This window comes from Typha latifolia, chromosome 3 (assembly GCF_019914945.1).
Source record: "Typha latifolia isolate L0001 chromosome 3, TyphaL0001v2, whole genome shotgun sequence".
Taxonomy (NCBI): Eukaryota; Viridiplantae; Streptophyta; class Magnoliopsida; order Poales; family Typhaceae; genus Typha; species Typha latifolia.
This window is the reverse complement of record NC_133088.1, coordinates 16,608,958-16,636,671: the sequence shown is the minus strand read 5'-3', so window position 1 is coordinate 16,636,671 and position 27,714 is coordinate 16,608,958. Positions and strand designations below refer to the sequence as shown.

At 38.7% G+C, this 27,714-nt stretch overlaps 5 protein-coding genes and 1 non-coding gene across 8 annotated transcripts; 3 read left to right on the top strand and 3 right to left on the bottom strand.

Annotated features, from left to right (window-relative positions):
- The first annotated feature begins 1,495 nt into the window (after positions 1–1,495).
- Positions 1,496–2,746, top strand: LOC140784668 (uncharacterized). The gene has a single exon (XM_073132191.1). The coding sequence runs from the start codon at positions 1,798–1,800 to the stop codon at positions 2,587–2,589; it is 792 nt and encodes a 263-aa protein (XP_072988292.1). The 5' UTR covers positions 1,496–1,797; the 3' UTR covers positions 2,590–2,746.
- Positions 2,747–4,552: 1,806 nt separating this feature from the next.
- On the bottom strand, positions 4,553–8,915 carry LOC140785230 (adenine phosphoribosyltransferase 1-like). 2 transcript variants are annotated; one of them, XM_073133013.1, is made up of 6 exons: positions 8,572–8,915; positions 8,152–8,262; positions 6,830–6,922; positions 6,310–6,459; positions 5,102–5,179; positions 4,553–4,835 (listed from the first exon to the last, which is right to left on the bottom strand). In XM_073133013.1, exons 1-5 carry the CDS (start codon positions 8,816–8,818, stop codon positions 5,118–5,120), a joined length of 663 nt encoding a protein of 220 aa, XP_072989114.1. In that variant the 5' UTR covers positions 8,819–8,915; the 3' UTR covers positions 4,553–4,835; positions 5,102–5,117. The 2 variants fall into 2 exon arrangements, with proteins under 2 accessions (XP_072989114.1, XP_072989113.1); XM_073133012.1 differs by having other exon boundaries at positions 5,102–5,160.
- Positions 8,916–13,568: 4,653 nt separating this feature from the next.
- Positions 13,569–17,581, bottom strand: LOC140784814 (uncharacterized). Of its 2 annotated transcripts, none has more exons than XM_073132379.1 (5): positions 17,167–17,581; positions 16,874–17,025; positions 16,654–16,794; positions 16,121–16,583; positions 13,569–15,229 (listed from the first exon to the last, which is right to left on the bottom strand). In XM_073132379.1, the coding sequence occupies exons 2-5, from the start codon at positions 17,003–17,005 to the stop codon at positions 13,746–13,748; spliced, it is 2,220 nt and encodes a 739-aa protein (XP_072988480.1). In that variant the 5' UTR covers positions 17,006–17,025; positions 17,167–17,581; the 3' UTR covers positions 13,569–13,745. The 2 variants fall into 2 exon arrangements, with proteins under 2 accessions (XP_072988480.1, XP_072988481.1); XM_073132380.1 differs by having other exon boundaries at positions 16,874–17,007; positions 17,167–17,465.
- A 1,908-nt stretch (positions 17,582–19,489) lies between these two features.
- On the bottom strand, positions 19,490–19,560 carry TRNAG-GCC (transfer RNA glycine (anticodon GCC)). The gene has a single exon. It is a non-coding gene; the product is annotated as a tRNA-Gly (tRNA).
- Positions 19,561–20,272: 712 nt separating this feature from the next.
- Positions 20,273–21,587, top strand: LOC140784711 (protein RGF1 INDUCIBLE TRANSCRIPTION FACTOR 1-like). Its single transcript, XM_073132240.1, has 5 exons — positions 20,273–20,332; positions 20,422–20,601; positions 20,678–20,752; positions 20,889–21,029; positions 21,135–21,587. The coding sequence occupies exons 1-5, from the start codon at positions 20,330–20,332 to the stop codon at positions 21,417–21,419; spliced, it is 684 nt and encodes a 227-aa protein (XP_072988341.1). The 5' UTR covers positions 20,273–20,329; the 3' UTR covers positions 21,420–21,587.
- A 1,739-nt stretch (positions 21,588–23,326) lies between these two features.
- LOC140783207 (probable trehalose-phosphate phosphatase 2) lies at positions 23,327–27,707 on the top strand. The gene is made up of 12 exons (XM_073129990.1): positions 23,327–23,519; positions 24,963–25,072; positions 25,148–25,607; positions 25,711–25,851; positions 25,972–26,043; positions 26,175–26,303; positions 26,435–26,491; positions 26,578–26,679; positions 26,787–26,864; positions 26,950–27,090; positions 27,198–27,290; positions 27,388–27,707. Exons 3-12 carry the CDS (start codon positions 25,332–25,334, stop codon positions 27,439–27,441), a joined length of 1,143 nt encoding a protein of 380 aa, XP_072986091.1. The 5' UTR covers positions 23,327–23,519; positions 24,963–25,072; positions 25,148–25,331; the 3' UTR covers positions 27,442–27,707.
- The last annotated feature ends 7 nt before the right edge of the window (positions 27,708–27,714 follow it).

The following is a 27,714-nucleotide window of genomic DNA, read 5'->3' as shown; positions in this document are numbered from 1 at the left end:
GCAGCTTTGAAATGGCAATGATCTCAGCCATTTTAGTTGGATAGAGATGGATGGTGATGTTTATTGAGTTCACATCTTTTGCCACTCTCTTTTGCTGAGGAAATGATCCCTCTTGTTATAGATGAAATGAGTACCTATTCATTGTTTCGTAACATTTTTTTTCATTTACCCAATTATCTATATTTTTCGGTTACTGAAAGATATCAGAACAAGATCAACATATAGATGGTTATTAGAGTTCAAAAATTAAGATACTTAATAATGTACCAATGATGTATATATTATCATAAGATATATTTTACCTGCAGCCTCACCATATTATAATACAATAATATGTTTAAGAAATACTAACTATTAATTAACTAATTAGATGGACAAAAATGTCTCCACATTTTTTGAATATATTTTAAAGGAATAAGGGAAGATTAGAGTCTAGTATTTAGATGAATTATCACAAATACCACTAAAAAGGAAAATTGAAGGATACTGAATAAAAATATAGGTATTTTAGTTCATTTTAAATTAGTCAAAATTTTAAAAATAATTTCTAACAAAATTTCTAATGAAATATTGATGGAGAGAACTTTTAACTTAATAATATATTTAAATAGTTAGGAGTGTATCTATCCTTTTTTTTTTTTTTTCCTTCAAATGATGAAAATGTTATAGAACTAGTTGGGGGGATCAAGATGTAATTAGCCATAGAAAATAAATGTTACAATTGCACAAGTAGATTGATACAATTAAAATCCACGACATCAAAAAAGAAAAGAAAAAATTGTGATATCAATTATATACTACAAGAGAAGGAAAAAAAAAAAAAAAAAACTCTCAAAAAAGTTTCTTTTTATCTACTTGTATTGCAACAAACTTGTGGTCTTTAACATCCAATTCTAACTCTACATCACACATGCAACCAGAAATAATTGCGCAGTCCTCACCATAGCATGTCTTTGGAAAGTTAGCATAGATCAGGAGAGGGAATATAAAAACCAATTACCTTCATATGAAAACAAGAGGAACGGGACTTCAAAGGACGAACACTACTCCATTCCTCATGCCATCTTCTCCTCCCTGGGCTCCTTTTTCGCTGTCTATTGTGCGTCGTCTCCATTGGATTATATCTTACTCTTTTTAACATATTCTCCATAGATGGCGTTGTCGTCCAGATTGAAACAACAATCATGTGCCAATTCTAAACAAACAAAAACATACCAGTAACTGAACACTATCAATTTTCTAACGCCTACTCCTGCATACCAAGAAATAATACTTTGCTTAGAGTCCAGCACAGACACACAGTATACCCTACCTCAAAGCTGCCCATCCATCCATTATAGCCAATAACTCCTGTCTCACAAAAGAATCAAAGGTTAGAAAAAAAGAAAAAAAAAAGAGGAAGAAGTTAGAACCTTTCAAATTAAAGAAAGGAATCATTGTGCTTATTAATTAACTCACCAAAATAATCTTCCAATAAATGAGAGTATGCAAAAAAAAAGCTTTCTTTCTCTGCGCCACAATAATTAAAAGGTATATGGTTTTCAAATACGAAAGATGATTCAAAATATCAACAAATTAACTTCATCGTACGAAATAGTAATCATCACACTCTTCGCCGAACACCCCGGATAAATGGATGGATGGATGGACCACACACCGACCCACACCAATATAAACCCAACCAAAAACCACAACTACTCCATTTTTCTCTCTTTCGTTTATTATTTCCTCTTCTATCTTCTCTCTTCTCTTAAGTCTCTCCTCCTCTCTGTCTCATCCTCTACCCCATCGCATTAGATGGCCACGGGGTGGATCCGGACCCTCCATTGCAAATCCAACGCTCTCGAAGACGTAGTCTTACCCCGAACCTCTCCCAAGAAGCAACCCCTCCTCCCCCTCTCTTGCGCCAAGGACGACGACGTCGTCCTCCTCTTACCAAAATATCCCTCAGCTTTTCCCAAAAAGCCATCGAAGACCCGGCAACGTCGCAAGAAGAACCCTAACCCGAGGCCGCCCGCCGTCCCGCCGTCGCCGGCGGCTTCGCCGCCGACGGAGTCTTTTCCGACCCTGGCGGAGCTGCCGGAGGGGCATTCGTCGAGGCGGGTGGTGGAGATCATATTCAGCTCGAGCTGGTCGTCGGCGGGCCGCTTCCCCGGCGAGATCGAGATGCTGTTCCGGGTCCACAACCCGGTTCGAACCGTGGCCCGGTTCGAGGAGTACCGGTCGGCGGTCAGGTCGAGGGCGTCCCGTTCCGGCGAGCCGCGGTGCGCCGCCGACGGCAACGAGATGATGCGATTCCACCGCGCCGCCGGAGGCAACGGCGCCGAGCAGGTCTACGCCGCCGTGGTGGCACCGACGGCGAAAGAGGAGGGCATCCGGACCTTCTCGCGCAGCGGCGCGGCTCACGAGAGCGGCTGCGGCGGCAGGAACGCGATGCTGGTTTGCCGAGTCATCGCCGGCCGCGTTAGGGCTGAGTCGGATCCGGAGTCGGAGGGCGAGTCGGTTCGGGTAGGGAAAGGGGAGCTGGTGGTGTTCGACTCGCGCGCCGTCCTCCCCTGTTTCCTAATCATCTATAAGGCAGCTCAATAGAAGCTTTTAGCCTTACTTACCTAATCTATTATTACTATTAGAAGATTCTTGTGCTAATTAGCTTAAAGCATGGGTGGTAGTGTGGAGTGTAACTGAAGATTGTGGATAGAGATCGTTTTCTTTTTTATTGATATAGAAATCTTTTTGCTTCTTCTTCTTCTTCTGGTATTTGGGTCTTCTTATTTTATCTACTGTGATAGTGATTATGCAGTGAGATAACATTAAGATTTTTGAAAGACAATCTTATAAGCTTATATTATTTTCAATCTTAAGGCTGCTTCCAGAGAGATAAACAAAGCCCACAAAACAGAGACGAATAGTAACAACTTTCTTCTACTCTATGCAAGCCAAAATCTAATTCCAACCAATGGAATGCGGCTCTAAGTATTGATGAGAAAAGCAAATATCAACATCCACTTGTGGCACTAGTACTTAAATGAGATGGTCCATGGTTGAGCCTTCTATAATATATTCAACGAAAAGGATCCAATCTCGCTTTCAATGCATGGTTCACATGACATCTCATTCATGGAGGTCTCCTGCACCCAACCACTAGTCAAAGGGGGGGGGGGGATAAATAGGCGTAAGAAGTAGTAATCCTTATGTGATGTTGTTTTAAGTCCACGTGGTAAAAATATATTTCACATCTTCTACTGTTTAGTGTTTTACTATATTAAAGAAGAAATAAATAATAAAATAAAGGGGGGTGAGTCCTGCCTTTAAAGACAAAAAAATGATTGCAAACAAGGACAAAGTCAGGAAATTCTAGCAGTATTGCACACTGACAAGCACTTTAAATGACAAACTACCATAAGCTCACATGAGCCTTTTAAAATGTGATAGTTAGAGTTGTGACAAAGGATATATCTAACGGATTAAGCTGAACAAAGGGTTAATCTTCTAAACGCCCGTTGATATCTATTTTAACTCATCCCGCTGTCGAACTATTCATCTAAATTAATTACACCGTTAGGTCATCAATCAAATCAAGTTTTATTTTTATTTTTATTTTTATTTTTATTTTATAATAATTATTTAGTATTAGAATTAATTCTATGATCTCTTTAGTTTAGTCAAGGAAAGAATAACTAATAACTTATGTCGATAGTGAAGGAGAAATTGTTTGCATAGTCGTAACCGAAGGGACAGCACAACTGCGTCAGGATCCAATTTAATTTCGGACGTACATCTCTACATGAATAACTTACATCTGTTACTGCTATTCTCGGCCTGCAATTTAATCATCAGCCAGAGAGAGATATAGAAACACTGTAGACGATTCCTCATCTCTGATTGGTTTGAGAAGGGGGGGGGGGGCCCAGCTCATTTTATTGGAACCAAAGCACGCAAAAAATTTCACCTATATTCTCGTTTATTTTATAGCTAGTTCCTGACACATATTCATGTTATCCCAACACACCAACAGTGATGCCATTCACTTCCAATACCTCCTTCTTCCAAAATGCTATTTGTTTTCCCAGCATAATATATTAGATAAGGCAGCAGTTAGATTTCAATATTTATGACTCCTGACTGCTGTAAATGTTTGATGGGTACCAAGCCCTGACACTTCCACACTTGGGTTGGGTACTTCCGCAATTTATTTTACAGTTATTTTTTTTTATTAGTAAGATTATTAGGGTTTTAGCTAGGAAATGGGAATTACTATGATAATATTAAGGTAATTCTATCTCTTCTAGGACCACAATTAGACCAGTCCTAAGTTGAACAACTATCATGAACTTGTATATAATGGAAGAGATGTTGAAGTTTCGATTGATCTTAAATAGTTTCATAGAAAAGAGTAAGCTCCCATATGTTGTTGTTCCTTTAGCTGCAGTTTAGATACTACCACCTGATTGAAACAAAGCTCTGCAGAATAGTAGTAGAAATCCTGATACCAACTTTCGTTACAAAGAGAACTACTTACTTCCTGGGCAACTTTTCAGTAAAGTAGATAAAATTTACGAAATAACAAAGGAGATTATTTATGCCGAAATCCAGGATATCACATAACAAAGTGACATAAACAATGAACGCCCATGGTAAATAATCAAAATTCACTTTCAGTAAACCAAGTAAACATGCCACAGCTTCCACCACCGATTTGAATGGAACTCCTCCAATGTACACAGATAGTACACTCCCGTCGTCGGTCGGCTGAACAGAGTAGCCAGTCTATGATAGACTCATCACTGGGTCTCGACGAGAACGTACAGCGGCTTATCTCTCAACCTTTCACGACCCTGAGATACACATGCTGAAACTCAATGAGCAATACATAAAAGATATTGTGTGTGTGTGTGTGGCGAACTAAGTTCAGGATTATGTAGATCATTCCTTCTCGAGACTGGGAGAATCAGTTCCATAAGCTTTTGAGAATGTCTCGAAACATCATCAGAAAAGTTGGTAGCATAAAAGCATAGAGAAATTGAGATAGTAAGTGCTATACAACTACTGATCCAGAATTATTATAAATTTACTGATCTTTCAGCAACACAAGTGAACGCACCTTCAGTTCAGGAATTTCAATGACACATGCACATTCGACCACTTCGGCGCCGACGCGTTCTGCAGATGGCAACATGAGCTGTGAACTAATAAGAATGGCAGAAAAAATATATATACGAAAACAGTCGTGTTAAGCTCAGAACTTCCGTAAACATAACATAACAGAAAAAGAATTACTTTGGATCTTTCACATTGTCAAAAACATGAGCATAAGGCCAGAGAAATGCCTGTCTTTATCTGATAATTATAGCATGATTGTAAGTCAGATCAGACTAAAATGGTTCACCTTCCTCAAATCATCTGGTTTATTGCAAAATACTAAAACTGTACAGAAAACCACCGCTGTAGATTCAGGCTATTAAACAGACAAAAACACTGAGCATATAATTCCTCAAAGTCAAAAGTAGTTCGTTCTTTCTTTTATTTCACTCGTGTTACTCATTGTTCATCACAGAAGTAGTGAAAGCGAACATAAATCAGTCATATCAACTAAATCTCAGCAGCATTTTCACTTTGAAGGATGAGAGAAACTTAAATGGTGCAATGAAGCAACTTAGAAGCAAAGAATCTAGAGCGGTGGAAATTCCAAATATATATTCAAAGATATATCTTTACACATAAGAAAAACCTCTAACAACATGGCACCACAAATCTGCAATATCAACTAAAGATAAAACCTTTCTGGGATAAATTTTTGTAATCATAAAACAAAACTCGGTTTTGGCTTTAGTTTCTGTTAAGCAGAGAAATCCCCAATACATTATGGTTTCAGAAATTTCCATTTTCCATCATATTTAACCTATAAAAGTTAAAATATTAGTTATAAACTATAAGCATGTCAAAACTATAAGAATACTATGTTAGCGCTAGATTCTCATCGAGCTAATAATAATCCATGATTATAGGTATTTTAACAGCCGTATGATCCACCTACATTGTCATTTCTTCATGTGGAGCAATGAGAAGGTTTCATATGGATATCATGCTACAGAAAGAGAAGAACAGGGATTAATTTAGAAAGCAAATTAAGAGGCTCTATATTCCATATTTTATAGTAATCCATGTACAGCAAGTTGTCTGATTAAAAGAGATTTCTTTCTCCTCGCCAAATTTAAAGTAGCATATTCTAAATTTTCCAAGTAGATCTGAACTCAAAAAGCATTGATTGCAGAAGTACTATGCTTCAGAAGCTATACAAACTCAACATACCCAGTAAATTAATGGCAGCACAAAGAGTTCCTCCAGTTGCAATCAAGTCATCAACTACCAAAGCTCGTTCCCCAGGTTGAACAGCCCCAACATGCATTTCAAGACAGTCGGTTCCATATTCGAGAACATACTCTTCCGAAATGACTTCGCCTAGAATTTGCCATAATTAGTTAGTCCAACTAATAGCTCTGAGGTGAATTTTTTCATGAAGACATTATATAAACAATCAATGTTCTCAATGAAATTGAGCATACAACAGGGTCGGTGGCTACAAAAGGAACAAGCTATATTCAAGATACAATTAAAAATAAAATGATGTTTCTAATTCACTTCTAGTATAATATAGACCAAGAAACTTGGTGATCCAATTGTCACTAAGAGTTTCGATAGCATGCTGATTGTTCTACTTGATGATATAGTTTGCCTGATTTTGTGGCATTTACGTTTTGTTACAATAGGACGCTTGCATGGCCTTGCACTTAGCAGTATAAAGTTGACAGGTAAGTTATGAGTACGATACCAGGTAACTTTCTTGGCTTTCTTAGTGGGATGAACTTTGCACCGATAGCTAGCGCAATTGGAGGACCAAAAATAAAGCCTCTAGCCTCGATTCCTACCAAAGGAAGAATAGGAATCTCATCAAATCAATCAAAAATTAAGATTGTAGATAATGAAAAAAAATTCGGTAGTGTCTACCTGCAGAATGTACTGGTACGAAGAAAATATTAATGCACAAGTAACAACAATTAAAAAATATGGTCAAGATATAGATAGGCCCAAGGATCAATTATTGTAGCATGAGATCAAACGCATGAAAACTAGAATATCAAAAGCATGGAAGAGAGGCAAAATGATGACAATAACCTCGATGACAACGAGAAAAAAGAAAAAGAAAATAAAATACCGCTAAGAATTGTAGTAATAATTGATTATTCTACCAACGACACAATATGCAGCAGTTTAGCTTGGGACAGAATGCCAGACAAGAGAGTTAGTGAAGATGCCACTTCTACATCGACATAGTGGGCCTACTAATAATAATTATTATGATATTTCATGAAATTAATAATCCAGTGAGTTGTGAACAACCTTTAAATACTCAATCAAAACAAGAATGATTTAAGGATTAAAGACCCAAAGAACAAACGTTCAGGAATATGAAGTCTGCCAGCTGCCACTGCAACGTACTGTTTTCTCTCAGTATTATTTACAGAAAGGAAGCATTAAAAGATCCGCCACCTTCTCCTTTGCCTAAATGATCATCTTTTGACAAGAATAATTAGTGCAGCTAATGTCGTGCTATGCCTCCAATTTACCAAATGCAGACAAGGATCATAAATGCGATTCGACATTGGAATCGCAATCGTACCTACCAAATCCAAACAGGTAGGGGGAAAACAACATGCAACAGAAAATAAGAATGAAAAGGCCCATCAAACAGTAATGGACCTTTCACAAATTTACATCAGAGTGGGGGGGGGGGGGGACCAGGGTGTGCAGTATGCCAGTATCAGTGTCAAGGCCACCCCACTCCAAAAGAAACAGAATCCAACCACAAGCCACAAGCTCGCGGCTGGTCCATGATAACTATGCCACTAAGAACGATTGCAGTCAAACAAGGTTGCCCTACCACTGCGAGGAAAAAGAGTTTCTCAAGTCTCCAGAAAGGTAACTAGGAAGTTTTCCAATCAAAATTATGAGGTGGGCGAAAGCCTTCTTTCTTTCTTTCTTTCTTTTTTGTCAAACAAACACACTATCATCCTCCAATGAGTGGAAGCAGAAATTATCACAGAAGAAAAGATGAGCATATTCGTGTACGGCTACAGGAAAACCAAGAATTACCAGCAACGACAGAGACATCCCTTCCTGTGTACCGCTCCACGAACAAATCCACGGCGTCCTTGAATGCTTTTGGATCAAGAAGCAGAGTGGTGATGTCTTGGAACATGATTCCTGCTATCCATCCTTCGCTTGAGCCAAATTGGTATAAAGTAGAAAAGTAGTAGTAATAATAATAATAATAACAGTAATGAAAAGAACGAAGCAGAGTGAGTTTTCAAAATTGGCACCCAATGTTTCATATACGAGAACTAGACGCAATCTTTTCAAGGAAAACAAAGACGATCAAATTACAATATACCCAGATGGGTACTCCATATTAGCACCAAGAAAACCAGAAAAAGAAGGAATTTTGACGACCGGGAAGTGATGAAGAAGAGAGAACAACGACTAAGTTCGTGAAATCACGATATGAGAAGGGACCTGGCTTGGGGAAGTTGGGCACCACTCTAATGGAAGAAGCTATCCCCTCCATGCGGTCGTCCTTCATCTCTTCCTTCTTCTCCTCACAAACCGACATTGCTTTCTCTCTCTCTATCTCTATCTCTAGATGAAGCAGAGGAGAGACAGAGAGAGAGGAAGTGGACAGGAGTGGAGAAGAGAAGTGGGGAAGAGTGGCGTGTATAAATAAAGGGCGAGACGAAGACAAGGGAGGGAAGTAGCTCTCCATACGAGAGAGAAAGGAAGAGGAGAGAGGCAGCAAGCAATAAGTTAACCGCGGCTTTGGTCTCGTTTACAAATAATCCCAATTCTTGGGTGGGAAACGGAAAAAGCATCACGAGAAAGTGTGGCCCATGCATGACCAGTTTAACTTTTTCAAAAGTGAAGTACTTTTGTTCTATTTAATGGCATTGACTGGATTTGGTGTTGGACCAGACCAAGATTGATCTCCTAAGATCGTATCATCTGAAACATATTTTAGGGCTGTGAGCCTCAAATTATATATATATATATATATATAAAGTAAATGTTAGCGAGAAGAGTAGGTTTGGTTCTAGCCCAATAATAAATGCAATCTAGTTTATATTCATTCTTCTTCTTTTTTTTCTTTTTCTTTTTTACTTCTTGGAACCAGACAACTAGGTATATTCTCGGTAACATAACAATCTTAATAAAGTATTCATCTGTATGAACGACAAGAATCGGATTTACTTCAAAAGAAGTAAAAGAGAACGGGATTTGCTCTCTCCTTTAGCATGTAGAAGTGTGTGAAAGTTTCACCTTTCAGGGAAAAGGTCGATAACTATATTCTCCTAAACTTATTAGGCTTAATTACAAAAGTTTCACCTCAAAGGACCACTTCGCAAATAGTGATATCCTCGAGGGTGTTTCGTGAAAACTCTCTCTCCTCTCTTTTTTTTTTTTTTCCCGTTTTCCAAATTTCAATTCGGGAATACGACCGGGTACAGCCCATAGATCCTGTGTGACGTCACAATTGAGCCGGAACAGCACCAAATCCTCCAACAGGCCTGATCCGCTTATGACATCCCCCAACCACTACCCCCCACACCCGACTCCACCCACTTAGACACCCACGTTCTCTTGGGCCCACCATATAATTAAAGTTATTATTATATCAATATGTGGGCTCCCCTAACTAATATCTCTCAAACTCCTATTTTTTTTAAGTATTTATTTTAAAAATAATATTTTTATACTAGGAAGAAGAGATGTAATATTAGTATAAGCTATTTCTGTTGTTATTCAGTAAATTTTTGACATTTTAAACCAAATTATATATAAATTATTGTTAAATTAAAATTTTAAAAATAAGGAGAGCGAACTTTGCATCTTATGAGTTTAAAAATAATTTTGTTTTTAATAAGCATTAGTATTCATGTCAACTAGTGACTAATTCATGCGCATAGATTTAATGAAATAAGAGAAGAATAATGAGGAGAAGACTTCGGGATTAGTATGAACGAGTAAAGCAATATCATCTATATATGTAGTCTTTAGTTATATAAAAGCTTGTGCTCTATCCCACCTGGCAAATCCACAGTATTACGTCTAAAAAAATGTGATTAATTAGGAGATAGAGAGAGAGAGAGAGAGATTTGACTAAGAACTTGTCTAAGAGCGTGCTATTAATTAGACAGAATTTAGGAGCACTACTCAATCTAAATTATTATTATTATTATTTTTTGCATGTGAATAGCTTGACTTAATTCTATTATTCTCAAGAATAGTTTCAAAAGTGATTAGATTCTAAAGACTCATGATAATTAACAAGTCACTAGCTTACAACTCAATAGCTTTATGTGTAAAAATTTGACACACTATGATTCTTTGTCTTAAAAATAATTGAGCTTCTTACACGTCTAATATGTGAACGAGGATGAAATATTCTTATACAAAACGTGGGATGTACATGATAAAGGAGGTAAAAGGAGAAAGCTACATCTAAGCATCCAAATAATTGTATGCCTATGCCTGACAGATAAAAATTTCTAGATCTCAAGAGAGGTCAATATCAAAATATCAAGTCCAATAAGAGCACTCAAGATCGAACAAATCTAATCAAATCCACGTTAATGAGTGGATAGAAGATATTCATATAGTTTGCAAGTATCTAGGATAGAAATCTTGAGATTAACTCGTATGAGTTTTAATAAATTGAGCAAGCATTGAGGAGGTAGAAATTTATTTATTTATTTATTTATTTTAACAACTTGTAGGTAAATAATTTATTAATTTTGATCGTGATTTATAAGCTTGATACATATGAAAAATATAATTAATATTACAAAAAAAACAAGTATTGAGCTCCAAAGATATATAAGATTTGAATAAGAAACACTCAACACACTCGAACATAACAAGCTTGTTAACTTTAGCTTCCTCTTGATCTTAACTGGATCTTGATATTGTGTTGCTACAATATGAGAAACTAAGTGGCTCGGTTGCTACTAAAATTTCATGGCCATCATTCTTGCAAGAGAAGAAGGAGAAAGACGAGCAAGGATGGAGAAGGAGAGAGACGAGCTGAATGACATGCGGTGACAGCAAACAATGACAAACCGAGTGAGAGAGAGAGACAACAGAGAAGGAGAAATAGGTGGCAAATCCAAGAGTGAATAAGAAAGCATATAGTAGAGTTGGCAACAGAATGTAGGTGGTCAGCGAAGTAACCTCGGATGTGGGCAGTTGAGATGAGATAGAGGGCTAGCTATCGTGAATCCTGAAAGAAAAAAAGAAAAACAAAAAGAGGAGGTGGGGTCTATGGAGAGGAAACTTCGACTTGAGGCGGCATTGATGGGGCATTGGGTACAAAAGTAGAGAAAAAGAAAAGAGAGAGAAATAGAAGAAGTGAGCGACAGAGGAAGGAGATAGGACAATGAAAGAAAAAAGAAAAAAAAGGAGAGAAAGGAACGGGAAAAAGACGAGGAAAGAAGAAAATTCTTCCATTCCATCTAACCACTTAGCTAGGAGAGAAGAGATGAGAACATCCGAACAAATTAACATGGGGAGAAAACTCTTTTAGGAAGGGAGAGAAGACAACAAACCCTAACATATGGCTCATAGGGATGGCAATATAAACGAGTTAGGATATCACCAACCCTATCTACATGCTTATTTTTTAAAAAATTAAAAAAAAAAACTAAAAATTAGAAGATCTTAAGTCAAATAAGAGTGAAGGAAGTAATTATTTATATTATCTTTGCAACATTCAAATCACAAGGAAACAGCATCCCATCAAAACTTTTGGGTAATCAAAAAAATCAAGATAGTATATTCAACTACTACTCATGTGCAGTGTTCTTGCTCTCTTCTTGGGTCCATTCGTTGAATGGATGCATGCTTGATCATTTAAAGGCAAAAGTAAAAACAAAGAGAGACAGGGAGAGAAGAGGATAAGAGCAACTAGGTTATGATTAGCTAAGGATCGAATTTTGGATCATTAGTCTTGACAAAAATTCAATCTGGCCCTAGATGCTTCTAGCTCAATTTAGACTCAGCTAGGTGTATATATAAGTATCCTTAAGCAGTATAGGTTGGATTTAGTAGCTCTAAGATATAGTGACTTTGAAGATGAATTTGATGGTGTGGCAGCAATGGAGTGTTAGCTTAGCTGTATTTAGCTTAGAAGTTTAATTTAGTAGCGCAGCACAATTTAGTGGAGTAACTTGGTAAGATGAATAACTTATGTATGTGTGGCTCTGTTTAGTAGAAAAATATTCTTTGAGATCTAGGTGCTTTTATACTTAAGGAGGTATAATATTTTGTCCAATCTATGTAGATGTCTAAATTTTGTTCATCAATGTATTGGAAGGAGAATGATTGACTCATCTGGGGCTTCATATTTCTCTGGCCAAAATGATAAAAGAAAATAGTTTTATCGTATAAATAAAGTTAACCCAGTTGATGTGCAATCATTAATCGAATTGGTCTGCACATACAATCAAATATATCGATCTTTAAAATAAAATTATAATTATCGAAAACACAAAAAATTAATAAATTGATGGATATAAGTATAACAAACCCGAGAACCTATAAGTTGGGCACTCTGATCTATTTGGTCTCTCTCTCTCTCTCTCTCTCACAGCTAATATCCCTAAAGAACAAAGACCCAAGACCCTTATTAGTCCACCCATTGAGCTGGCAAAAGGTATCTAGTTTTAAGGAAATTATATTTTTTAACAAAGAAAAAGGCAACAGTGGGCAGCTGTTATATGATTCTTTAATCGTGCGATTGGATAGTAATATCGTATTTATATCCAACTATAATCGACGTGGACTTGGAAGTTCGAGGGAGGGAAATTGGTAAAGACTAAATAAGAAAGAAAAGGGTGTGTTGTGTACGTAGGCAGCTAGAACTACAATAGTGTAGATTGGATTGGAGGTAGGTGTGCATTGGGATTGTGCTGGGAGAGTGGGCCTGACAGTGGTAGATTTGGTTCTTGGTTTGTCTCGTAGATCGATCTCATCTCAATATCTCATCCATAGTCCACAGTCCACAGTCCATAGTCCATAGACCATAGATGGATGGATTCAATGCCATTAAATTCCCTAACTAGCTTTATTCCCGAGGATGCTGAGATTTTTTTGGTTTCTTCTTCCTACGAGAAGAAGATTACTTTTTTTCCTCTGCGACAGACACCGGATGTATCTTGAGGGGAGGGGCCCCCTTTGTTTGTAGGGGGATAAAGGGAAGTTTTTGGGATAATTTAATCCTTTATCTCTAAAAGATGAGTGCTATAACTAAGGAGAACTTAGGTTTCTCTTCAACCATTTGAGCACTATTGTTAATCTATCCTACTGGCAAATAGAAAAGGCCATTATATGTAATGTCCAAATAGAGAAGTGAATTTGGGTAGAGAGTGTTCTGCTAATTGTGTGTAAGATTATGCATCACTGACTCGACTCTTTATCTTGGGCAGCATGCATAAATAACCAACAATCTTAAAGAAACATGATTGATAAAACATAAATGAAGAAAGCTTCTATAAAGAGTTAATGTGGCGGCAAGCTGCAACTGAGCTTACTACAAGTTATATTCACATAACTAGCCAGAATCAGATCCAACCACTTTCAGTCAAATACATTTCTGAATGCAAATTTCATGGGTTCAAGCGCTGACATTGTTGGAAGTCTTAGCTCCTCTTGCCAGTGGAATAGAGACTAGATCGCCGGGTTCGAACAGACGGATTCTCTCTGCAAGTCCTCCTAGGCCTGTTCTTCCTGAGCTCATACCCAATGGTGTGCAGGTCATCACAAATCTCATGCCTTGCGAGCGAAACAAGACCTGGCAATATTTCCTTCTGAAAATCTCGTAGTCCCCGTCCCCTTCTTAGCTTAATCCCACATGTATCCTTTCTTGTCTCCTTCTCAGCTGGTGTTGCAGGAATCCATAGCCCATCATCTGTTGTCTCTTGTAGATTCAGTGTACCCCTCTCGAAAGAATCTGAAGAATACTCGGGCTGATCATTTCCTCCCTCTCCGACTGTCTGTCTCTTTCTACCCAAGTTATCTGTAAAACATGTTGACTTCTCTGAAGAAATGCACACAAGTGTCTCAGCTGCTCTAGCAATTATATGATCCATCTCGGCTCTCTGAGCTTGCAGCTGCTCGATATCATCCATGTTGGATAGTTTAGAAGGTGTACCAGCACGATCAGAAGCTTCAGGTATATCCACATCATGTAGCTGATTAAGTCCAGAATGCATAGAAATGGGTAGAAACACATCCTTCACTGCACTTGGGTCCAGTGAAGAAGTGCATTCAGTGCTTCCAGCCATCCGGTCAGGCTTACTTCCAACTGGATATTCTCCAGAAAATTCATCCGGTTGCCTCTCACCCTCAGCTATGGCATGGCTTGAGACAGTATCTTCTTCACTCCCACCACGATCTGCTTTCTTTTCGTCCAGAGCACTAACCACGGTTATTGGCAGGTTGGAGCTTCCGACTGACGCATGCTTATTGTGTTCTGCATTAATATTATCACTAGAAATTACACTCGAAGGTTGCATCTGGTTCTCACTAAGAATAGTGTAATGCAGTTCTCCTGGTAGTGAGCCTACGTTCCCATGAACTGATTTGTGAAAGCCTGAAGATGAATGACCGCCTCCATTGGAGCCACTGGAAGATCCTTCAAGTGAATGTCTGTAGCATTCTTGTAGATGCTCGGGACCAGATCCATGGAACTTAGTATCCACCATGGGCTGATCCTGATTCCATACACTTTTTCTAGCCTGAGTGTTACTTGTAGAAGCTCGTGAACTAAAAAGGTGTGAATCTTCGTGGCCATGACACAGAACATCAGCAATCCTTACCTTTGAAATTCCTTGAGCAGATATTGCTTGACCTGCTAGATCCGAGACAGAAGAATCTTTAGAGCACCTATTCTTGGAGTCATACTCTTTTGGATATATGATGCTGGAATCTCTCCAAAAGTTTCCATGATGAACAACTGATGAACTTGCAGATGGAGAATGGAACAATGCCACAGGATTAGGCAAAACCTGGATCGATTCATCATCTTGAGATATGTTGAGGTCAATCTGATACAGTTTGCATGGAGTAGTCTTTTGTTTCTGAGTATTTAGATTGGCCAGAGAACCACTACATTCATTTGATCCTGAAACAGAAGAAATCTATCATGTCTACCAAGGATATCCTTAGGTTCACTGAACTATATTGAACTGAAAGTATACTTACTGTATGTTGCTTAATAGTGATTCCCAAGGGCTACGAAACTCATGAATGTGTAAAGTTTTATCGGCAATTTTCACCATTTACAAACATGGGAATTGAAGGTTTTGAGACTTTGTTGAGTCGGATGAAATTTCATAGAGAACAGATCTAGTCAGAAAATTTCAAAGGAACGACAATGTCCAAATTCAACTCAGAACGGCACGAACTATTTTGAAGTAATGGTGATACTCAAGACAGCCACAGCTTGAAATGCTAGATATATGTCTTTATGTAGTTATCCACACAAGGGCCAAGCACATCCACTGTGGTACACTGAATATGCTAGAGTGCTTCTCAATGCTTGAAAAAGAGACTAGTAATCTTCTCAATGTGATACACTTATAGTTGTCATCTAGGCACCATAAGGCATTCTCTGGAATCAAGAACATGATAGATATCTGGTGGATCCTATGACTCCAATTACATGAATGTGACTGGAAGTTGTATAATTGGAGAACAATAAGCAGGAGCCAGGAAAAGTATAAAGGGAACAATATGGTTGTGTAGTTTGAAAAGTTGACAACAAAAAAAAAAGGAAAAAAATAAAAGCAATCAAATACTATATTCGAGAGCTAATTGACTGATTCATAATCCTACATTGATGAGTGAAATAATTAAGGGTAGGGATATCTTAACTGTTGTCCTAGGCTATGGAAAATACTACAAAAAAAACAAGTTACCAATTCTGGGCAAATGGTGATGCAAATGAACATATTCTGTCTATGCATGCAAATAACTATTTGCAAATCACTTTCAAAGCAATGAATTAGCTTACCGACACTAAAGTGATGCCATTTCTTCTCTCTCTGTGGCTCGCTAGCATCAGCATTCGAGTGATCCTCCAAAGAAATAACCAGTGAATTCTTCCCAGATCTATTAATTGAATCAATGTTAGATGTAACAGCCAATTGCGAATCACTTGTTTCTCCATCAGCGGAGCATGTACGCATCACTGGCTTTTCCAAATCAATCACACTGCGATCACTCAAACTAAAACCAACATGTTGACCGTTGCCTTGTTTTGTATAAGACTCACCCCTTACTAAGCCAACTTTACTATCATCGCAAAGATAAGGCTTTACTTCCAATACTTCATCAATCTCATCCCCCGAGTCTATAATAAAATCATCTGCAGGTATCGAAAGGTCGAAACCCCTCTTTGTCTGCCTTCCTACCTCAGAAGAATCGCTTAATAGCTCTCGAGACACACCATTCTTCTTCGCCTCTGTCGAATTAACCTGCACATAAATCCCTGTTATCCACAACACAAAGTGGGTCTTCGTTTTTCTTTTATTGTTTTTTTTTTACCATCAACGAATTGGATTCCATGTCGAATTCATCAGCCGCCGTCTTCCGAGACGAAATCCCAGTATACACATCAGAACCTTTCCAGCAAATCTCGTGCATCAAATTCTTCTGAGTCCAGTACAATCGATGGAGCTCCCTTACCTAAAAGTCAAAACGAAACGAAACTCCGATGCTCACACGATCAAATCAAAGCATCCGAGGAGAACAAAACCACTCTTACCTGGCTCCTAAACACGGCATCATGCCGAAGCATTGCCTGCCTCACCCCCTCCTTGATCGAATCCTCATACGCTTGCGCCGAGCAGTTCAGATTCAAATCTCCCCTCCTCAGCAACATCATCATCGTCCCCATTCCTACGACCAGCGAAAAATCTGGTAAAAAGAAAAAAACGAAAAAAACAACAACAAGAACCCAAAACGTTAGGGGTCAAAGATGAGCACCAAAACACTCGAATGGTGAAATATCAACGTGGGAGAAAAAAAAAAAACAAAACCAAAAAAAGACATCCGCACCTGGAAAGGACGAATTGGGGAGGGGAAAAAGAGACCCATCTGATCGAAATAATTGGGTCTCGATAGGAGCAGCAGCAGCTTTGCGCTTCCTTTTCCTTTTTCCTTCTCAATCTGCCGCTGCTACTCCTGCAACGCTCACTGCACACAGATAGGAAAGAAAGAAAGAAAGAAAGAAAGATACAAGAGAGAGAGGGGTAGTGGGGCGACAGGAGATTAAAAAAAAAGAGATTAGAGAGATGATGGAATGGGATTGGAATTGGGATCGATTCCTTCCCTGCTTCCTTTATTCTATAATAAGCGCAGAGGAAACCCGAGGGGGGAGAGAGAGAGAGAGAGAGATGGAAGAGAAAGAAGGATCCCACCACGGGGCAGGGAGTTGAGCTGGAGTTGTGGCGTCCGTTTACTAGTGCAGTACTACTACTGGGGGAAAAGGTTTCATGGGAGTAGAATGACATATCACGGTTTGAGTTTCCGAAACTGCCCCTGGCGTTGGATGGTATTGAGATTTTTGTCTTTAATGCTTCTTGTCCTCATAAGTATGACTTGGAAAATATTTAGTCAATCTTATACATTCATTATTTACAACATCTTTACTAATCCATCATATTTATAAAATATTTTCCTTTTCGTTTTTTTTTTTTTAATCTCCGGTGCGTTACAGTTTTCAGCTTTTTAATCTTAACGCAAGACGGTTACATCTTCAATAGTATAAAAGACACGAGGAGACGAGATAAAACTTTACCAGTAAACCATAGGACACGGCAGTGAATGGTTACAGGACACAGGTGCATATGATGTGGCCAATTACCTAACTCGAGAAGACAAAAAGATTATTAAGCGATTACATGTTTCTTTCTCTCCAGATGTTTCACAATGAAGTAAGGTATCAAAAATGTTGGCATTACTTATCTCATGTAATTAAGGGGATATATGTCACTCTGGAAGACGGGAATCAAAGATTGGTGAGATGCGATTAGCGAAACAGCGACATTTCCCAAATCTGCGCATCGGAACACACACGACACGGGTCACGACGACCCGACCGCCGAGAGGGGCAGCGTGGGAATTAAGGATGGTCGGGAGTGTGGGGTCCCACGTGCAGGACCACACCTTCTCCTGCTCCGATCTCAAAGCAAAGCAACGAATGGATCGAATCTCCCCCAGCGTTTTTTAAATGGGGTCAGCTCTAAAATAGGAACAAACGAACTTTGTAGTGTTATGGAGACCGGGAACTATCTTTGGCCCACTCCTTCGCCTGGGTCCCATGACCGGAAGTTTTGGGTTGGTCTCGAAACTAGTTCTTTTTCACGGTGTAATCGGGGAATCCAAGATAGGAGATGAAGACGCGAAGTTGACTGTAATATTGGGGAGTGGAGGAATAAAAGAACGCGGGGGGAGTGACTAGTGAGTGCTTGTCGGAATCTAATGGCAGTCCTAAGCCTAAGCCTAAGCTATCGTTATCCTATTACTAGATTAATAGATAATTATATTGAAATTATTATTGTTTTTTATATATCTCCCATCAATTATTAAACATGTTTGACTCCTTACAATTTTGAGAAGATCAAAATACCACTGAAAAGGTAAGAATATTTTTATTCTCTCTACTGAAAACCGAGTAATATGCCTTCCGGATTTATGTAAGAGGACTATTAATTCTCTAACCTCTAAATCTCTATTATTCATAAATAAAAGTCTACTAGAATTTTATTACTTTTTTTGCTATAAGAATATATGCGATCATCCTTGCAGACCATAAAGGGGCCAGGATCCTCTATATTTAGAAATTCCATTTTTTACTATAAAAAGGTAAGTGAAATTTAATAAATAGCAGTAATTTCCCTCTCAGCTTTAAATCTAAAATATTCTTTCATATACTCTTTTTATTTTTAATATTAGATTAATTAAAAGGTAATCAGATCTCTCATTTTTTTTAATAATTTTTATTTAACATCTTAATTTATTTTGACTAACTGATATTAATTAAATTATTAAAATATTCTCATATTTCTACCCGATCGTCTTCTCCCAATCACCTCCTCTCGCGATAGCTACTACCACTTTTCTTTGTCCTTCTACTCTTCGTTTTCTTTTATTTTATTAATCACATGAGAAAGATAAGAGAAAATAAGTGGATGAATAATACATAGATAATTTAAATATTTTATAAAATATATAGTTTTGTTCATATATAAACCAGGGTGTTAAATAATAATAATAAAAAAAGATGGATGGAGTTATGAAAATTTTAAGATCGTGAATAATAAAATAAGTAAAATATTGAGTGTTATTTATAAAATTTCCTAAAATAAAACTTATATAATGCACCAGCCGGGAATCGAACCCGGGTCTGTACCGTGGCAGGGTACTATTCTACCACTAGACCACTGGTGCTTTTGATATTGAATGATAAATAATCAATATAATTTTAATCCAATAAACAAATGCCCCCTGAACCGATGACATCACCTGAAGCAGACATCTGCGTTAAGACGCTACGGACGGCTGTGATCGCATCAGACAGAGCACGCCGAAGGCTGTAGGACCACGTACAGGAAAAATCTTACAAGTCTTTTGTGGTGACTGGAAACGGTTCTCCATGGAAGGTCCAGTTCACGAGGGAGAGGGTTTAATGGCGCTTTTACCCCCAGCTGACCCTATTCCGCCACCCTATTGCCCTATTCCTTGATTCACTCTCTATCTACCCTCCCCAAGCTGTCTCCTTCCACTTTTAAGAACTTAGGATTTATTTTAATTCTAAATTAAATTGCACTCTTTCATCCTTAATGTTTGATGAAATATCACATTACTTCCCAGAAAGCTTAATAACGTTATTAATAATGGGGGGGGATAAAAGCAAATGGTGCACATTATTCACAGTGGTGTCGTCGATCGATGTGGAGAAGTGGGAGCACAGTACCCGAACCAGCCGATTGGTCTAAATCCCAGCTCTGAAGAGTTTTGATAATTACATAAAAATAGAGTCCAAATGTACTAATATTAGTAAAGGAAAAAGTCATAATATTAGTAGTTTTATTGCTCTCTCACTGTCGCACTCCTTAAATGCAGGCTTTCCCTGTCTCTTCTTGTTTCTTTTTACGTACTTCTTCTACTCCCTTTCTTTTTCTCCTCTTCTGCTGTCGAGTAGAAGGAGAAAGCGACTATGGTGGGCTACCTTCTTCTTCCTCTTTGGGTTTTTGACTCTGTTTTGATATCTTCCGCTGACGAATTGAACAAAATTGGAGTTTTCGGCAGGTGGGTTATTCGAGCGGGATGCCAAACTGGCTCGAAGCCATGTTAAGTGAGAAGTTCTTCAACCCGTGCATGATCCATGAAGCAAACAAGAAGAACGAGAAGAACATCTTTTGCCTCGATTGCTGCTCGAGTTTTTGCCCTCAGTGCCTCCCTCCTCACCGTCCTCATCGCCTGTTCCAAGTACTCATCATCCTCCGTTCTTATCCTCTTCTCTCTGATATATCTGCGAACTAATTCCTCTTCTCCTGTTGTAAAGATTCGGAGGTATGTGTACCATGATGTGGTTCGAGTGGAAGACTTGGAGAAGTTGATCGATTGCTCTTCCGTCCAGGTAAACAAAGCAAATGTTTCATATTCTCTCTCAAGCGAAGCAAGGATCAAATTTTGATGAGAACCCAAGTGTTGGATTCGATCATACTGTTTGATTAACATGGATTTGCCTCAAATTCCTTTGTGGGTACTCCCAGTCGTACACGACGAACAGCGCCAAGGTGGTGTTTTTAAATGAACGCTCACAGAGCAGACCTTTTCGTTGCTCCGGAAATGCTTGCCGCTCTTGTGATCGCCCACTCCAAGACCAGTACCTCTTTTGCTCTCTCTCTTGCAAGGTATTCTTTGAATTCTTTTTTTTTTCAGCAAATGCATCCCAGCATTTTAACAATTTTGCTATTCGAATCGCAAAATGGTGAATTATAAGATATTTGGGTGCGCAGGTGAAGGAAGTCTTGGTTAGCGAAGGGGGGTTGGAGAAAGAGCTGAGAGAATGCGAGTCCCTGCCGCTGCCGAGTACGTGCGAGCTCGACGAAGGACATCTCATGCCGGAGTCCGTCCTCGAATCACCGTCCGCCACGTCAAGCTACAGCTGTGGCGGCGGCGGCGGCACGACGCGGAGCACGGATGGGAGTTCGGCTCTGGACCAGAAGAAGAGGGGCGTGACCGGTTTTGAGGTATTGAACCGGAGGAAGAAAGGGGTGCCGATTCGAGCGCCGTTATTTTGAACCGGAGTTGGACCAGCAATTAATTGTGGTTATTATGAGATTTTTGAAGGGGGGGAAGGGGCAAAAGAGCCCAATTTTGTATGGTTGATTTGATGGGAGAAAGATGTTGTCACTGTTTCTTACCTCTGCATTGATTGAAGAAAAAGTTCATTGGAAACTTTTCGAGTAGGCCTTCCTCCCTCTTTCTCTGTATAAAACTATATACATAGTTAGTAGGGTAAATTATATCTAAATTTTACCAAAGTGTGTTTATAATTCTATCTAAATTTAAACTATTATTATTTTTCCGTTATATAAAATTCCTAAATTAACCCGTTTTGAGGAGTCTCTATACTCTATATATACTCAAGTAAAAGGATTAATGGCGTGATAAGAGAGGCATTATGTTAGAGATTCCTGTATTATTCCCTCTCCAGTCTCCAATCAAATCTCCCACTAGCTCAACAAAATGGGCCTTCTAAATTGGGCCTTCAAGAGAGCTTTTCATTCTTCCAAATGCCACGATTCAAGTCTTTCTAATTAAAGAGCTCATAGCCCCTGACCAGACTCGTTCTACGACAAGTTGACCACGCAGATCCGAGTCACTGCACTGCCTTCCTCACACCTCACCACTGCTGACGTAACGTTAGATATACCAATCGCGTTATTCAACTACTAAATATATTGTCGACACTTTCCACGTAATTTCTCTTAGTATTCAAAATTAATTTTGTATAGAAACACTTGATTAGACTTGTTCATCCGAAGTCTTTTTAAATCGAAATTCAAACAAATTATAGCTTCGCTGTAGACTTTATAACCAGGCCCACCAAGACTAACAAATGGCGAATGTGCCTGTTCTGTTCTATTATCCTACTCTATTACTGTGTCATGTGTATAGAAAAGGAGAGAAGAATCCAAAGCGGTGGCGAGAGACCCGAAGAAAGACTTGGTAGTTGGTAGTTTAATGTCACTTTACGTGTGCTATTTCTCTCTCTCTCTCTCCAACTCTTTCTATGGCACAAGGTATCAAACTAAGGAAGCTGACAGTCGGATTCTCTGCAGCCATAGGGTAGAAAGTAGAAACTGCGGCCACCTGACAAATTGACAAGTCCTAAATCCTGGTACATATAAAATTCACCACACGACAAAGGTTGTGGTTGAAATTTCTACAACGCAAGCCGTAGAGAATCCAAGGTCCACGGAACTCACCGCCTCACGATAATGTTATAAATATATCTGCGGGTATTTAGAAAGTTCCTCACATGATATTATTAAGTTGGAGTAAATATATATATATATATTTCCACGTAGGATTGACAGCAGAGATTAAGGTGTGTGAAATAATTGTCGTTCTTCCGCAGAGGAGATCCGAGTCATTGGTGCTTTTTGCCGGTCATCGGGTAAAGGATAAAACGACACGGTCCTGGCAATCGTTTACCTTACGTGGCGGGACCCCTCTCCAGCACACTGCCACGTGGTCCACGTTGAGGCTGAGACAGCAACAGGTGTTGCTCCGCTTGCAGGTTCACCGATTGCGACCGCCGATTACCAGTCAAGTGGATGCATCTCTTTCCCGGTTTCCCCGTGGCCTCACGGCAATCACGTCAAACTAACTAATATAACGCTTTTTCTATGTCCACATTATTCCTGACCCTTATTATAACCTTCATCCTTCCTTCTACGACGTGGCAAAACCTAGAATATTAGTCATTCTACTGGGTCGTATTAGTTTAGGTTAGGAGCTGGGACCCAAAACATAGGGAGTCAGTTATTTTTTTTCCATAAAGATTCCTCCGTTACATTTAACGGATGTTTCTTATCATTCGTGTTTCTCGGTAATTGACGACCGGTTGCTTCAGGGTTAAGCCTCCTCCGTCCACGAGAAAGCTCTATAAATACGCGGCCTCTTGCACCTTTCTTCTCTTCTTCTTCTCTCTCCTCTCCTCTCCTCTCTTGCGAGCGATTGCGAGGGAACTTGTGGTTCCTCTCCCATCATTTACTTCCTCTTTCTTCTAGGATTCCTATTCCTCCAAGTTCTCTCCTATCTCCTCTGGTAATCTTCATCTCGGCATCAGAGACTCGATTCGTTGGAACGAAGGGCTCGAGGTTTTCGATCAGGTGCGGTTCGATCTACCTTTTTTTTTTTTTCTTAGATCCAATTTGGTGTTTCCTTTGAATCATTCGTAAGATCATCTCGTGGCTTGATGGAAGCTTTGATTTAGTCGTCTTTCGCCGTTCGTTGATTTCTTCTCGTTGGACGATGAGTGTTTGGCGATTATTATTATTTTTTCTTTTGTTTATTTGATTGGTAAGTCTTGTCTTGGATTCTCAAGATCTCTTTAGGCGGTTATATTTACTCGTGTTTGTGGTTATTTATCGAGCTATTTCGTCGCGAAGCTTTGTTGTCGTCTTGTCCTTTTTTTTAAGCCCCACCGATCCCAAGTTCGGTCCCATTCCGCGTTAAATGTCACCAATAAATGCTTTTTTCTTGGTGGAGCTTTCACTATTTACTTACCATTACTCTCTGTGAGCGGTCCTCTGCGAATTTGGTAGATCTTCTGATGCATGTCCTACCGTCCTATAATAGAAAAAAAGAGTTCCTTTGATTGTCCTGTATAATCTTAAAATTATTCTCTTGTGTTAATTTTTATCTAGATAATGTTTATACTTAAAATCCAAGAGGTCGTTTGGTTTTGTGTGTTTCAAAATGCAGTATTTGTTATTTGTAGTGTTAAATGAGAAGCCGATATAAACAAAGTTTTATATCTTTTCTTCCTTCTTTCTATTAAAAGTTGAGAAAGGGAGTTTTGACGATCACATAATTGAACCATATGAGCCCTCAGCCTTTGGAAAGATTCTCATGGAATCCAATGACTAAAAACTAATTCTTTATATTACACTTCATATGCGTAGATGTAGTTTTTTTCTAAATACTTAGAAGCCAAAGGGCCCCTAAGCCGTCCTTCGTATCCTTTTATGTAAAAATCTTATTATTGTTCAATTGAAATAAAAGCGGTAGCTGGCATGCTCTCCAAAGTTGAGCTGTCTTTTGAATTTTTTTTTTCATTCTATTGAATACATTTACTAAAATATACAATTCAATTATCCTATAGACGTAGGATATTTTCTTGTTGTTGAACATCGGAAGTTTATCGACATTTCACGTGTCTGGCCGCGCAGTAGAGATTTATGTTTGTTAAATGTTTCATTTAAATGCCTACTGAAAACCGTTGTCAGATTAGTAAATAAGGTATTTGCTGGAGATTTATACAACAAAAAACCGTGGCGATTTCTTTTTCCCTTTTGCGTAACACATGTATATCAGGTTTGTAGCATATGATTGATGTTTACCTTCTGTAGTTTATGGCCCATGTGATGTGTTTAATCTTTGATTTCTCTTCTAAATCGAAGAATTTTGGATATGCCCTTTTTTGGTTCTCTCTCTCTGAAACTGCAGAACTGGCCAATATATAAGTGATTAGTTGGTTTGAATATCTTAGGTCACGCATTGTTGATTTTGTTCAATTGAAGGATGTTTCTGTACTTTGGTGCTTCATGCAGGGTGCAAGTTCTTCTGATCAAAGTGAGAGCCATTTGAACTTCTCATGCTCCTTCATCTTTGGAAGTTATGATTGCCTGAATAAGTGCTTTGCTGTGCTGGCAATGAGAAGGTATACATTTTTCTCATTCTGAAAATTTTCTTAGTCTGTAGTCTGTTTCTTATGTGACATTATTTTGCAATTCAGTTTTCAGGAAGTGATCTTTTGATGGACTGCATGCACATCTGCAGTGACAAGAACACATTGAAGAAGTGGTTTTTTATCGATAAGAGGGTTGGGTAGATATTACAGTGAGAACTTAATATTTGACGAGTTGGAATTGTCTGTAAAACATCATACTGTAAAGACCTGCTGTGCTAATTTGGATCTTATGGATTTGAAGAACAATCATAGTTCCCCTGTTATTGCTGAGCCTCTGCCCATAAGCAAATTGGGGTTACCTTCAAATCTGATGGCAGCAACTGCTGGTTATACTTCTTCTGGTCTTTATATGAATATTCCTAAAAGAAAACTTATATCTGGTAAGCTCGATGAAGTCCATATTAGTGGTTGGCTTGATGCTATGAGATCCTCTTCACCTCCTCGCAAGAAGCCAAGCAAGGATTTGGGCCTTGATGAAATGGATCAAGCTTATTATAATTGGCTGGTAAATTTAAAATTTTCATTTTTTTTTTCATGAAAGGAAATAGTTGTCAGTGTATGGCAAGAGATGCTCATGGTATATCGGTGTGCTCCCCTTTTTTTTGCAGACGAAGTATCCATCAGCGTTAACTTGGTTTGAACAGATCATTGCCCGTGCTAAAGGCAAGAAGATAGCACTGTTTTTGGATTATGACGGAACTCTTTCACCTATAGTGGACAACCCTGACAATGCTATCATGTCCGATGCCGTGAGTGAATTCACTTGTGCTGTAGTATTTTTAGTTGCAGACTGCATATATTTGGTAAAATTATCGTGTGATGCACTTAAATATTGCTGGAATTATATCTAACAAACCTTTGTCTCTCAGATGCGTGCAACCGTTAAAGGTGTTGCAAAGTATTTTCCTACTGCAATTATCAGTGGAAGGTCTCGTGATAAGGTATCCTATTAAGCATCCTTCAAGGGCTATTTATTTTGTAATCTTGTTACCGTACTATTGCTGATGTGCTTTTTCCGTTCCGGGAATTCCTTGTTTTCTGACCAGTATTGTTTCTTTTTCACTCCTGACAGGTTTTTGAGTTCGTAAAACTTCCAGAACTTCATTATGCTGGTAGTCATGGAATGGACATAATGGGCCCAGTTAGAAAAGCTGAGTCCATTGTTGACCATCCGAACTGCGTTAGGTCGACCGACAAGCAGGTGAAGAAGCTTTTGTTGCATTATTTTCTTTTTATCTTGAGGACAAATATCTATTTTGTTACATTTTTTCTCGTCTATTACTGTGTTCATGTTATTTAACTTCTCCCCTTATTTAATTATTCTGTTTGCAGGGTAAGGAGGTGAATCTCTTCCAGCCTGCAAGTGAATTCCTACCTATGATCGACGAGGTATCTTTGCCTGATTGACACTTGCAGCTAAGAATTTGGATCCTCCTGTAGTAAGGACCATGAATTGATTGTGTTCTATCTTACAGGTTTTTAGTTCCCTCGTTGAGAGTACTAAAGGAATTCCCGGTGCCAAAGTTGAGAACAATAGGTTTTGCGTCTCTGTACATTACCGTAATGTAGATAAGAAGGTAAGATCCAAGTCCAGAAGTTTCATTTGCATGGTTGTTTTCATTTTTAGGGACAAGAATTATGGGCTAACCTATGGTCCCTTTTCCTTCTGACTATTCTCTTCCAGCGTTGGAATCTGGTTGCACAAAGTGTGAATCATATCCTGAAGTCCTATCCTCGTCTACGATTAACTCATGGACGGAAGGTAGAACAAGAAATCTAATCGTGATGCTATGCATAATTCCCCCTCCTAAAATTGGCATCTTACGAGCTTTATCATTGTTGTATAGGTTTTAGAAGTTCGTCCAGTGATTGATTGGGACAAGGGGAAAGCTGTTGAATTTTTGCTCGAATCACTTGGATGTAGTGATTGTGATGATGTGCTCCCTATTTATGTTGGAGATGACCGCACAGATGAAGATGCATTTAAGGTATTTTAGCGCATTAATTGTATCTCTTACGGTAGTATCGATGGGGGATATGCTTGAAGTTGTTTTACCTTTTGGATTCATAAGTTTTTCTTCTTGGCTCATGTTAGGTTCTGAGAAAAGGAAACCGTGGCTATGGAATTTTAGTATCTCCTGTGCCCAAAGAAACTGATGCCTTCTATTCTCTGAGAGACCCATCTGAGGCAAGTGAATCTTTCTTCTGTTGGTCATATCATGTAAAGCATGCCATTATTTTCTTTCAATTGTTGACAAAAGTTGCCCTTCATTTTCTATCCGCAGGTAATGGAGTTTCTCAAGTTGTTGGTCAAATGGAAGAAGGATACATCATCATAAACTATGCACTATGTTCTGTCCTTCTGTGTCTATAATCTTATATATAAGACTAATGATGGTCTTCTGGACAATAATAAATGTTCTAAAGGAAGAACACTGAGCATTTGGCATGTAACTGGTCTTATTTTAGAAGGCCATTCGTTGTGTTTACCTTTTGTAAGCTTCTTACTTGTTCCCCAGTTAAACTCTTTTCTTCTTCTTTTAGACATTTGGGTTCCTTCCCTTGTTCTTCAATTCATTTGAGCTATCGATTTCTTCTCAGTAAAGTTATAT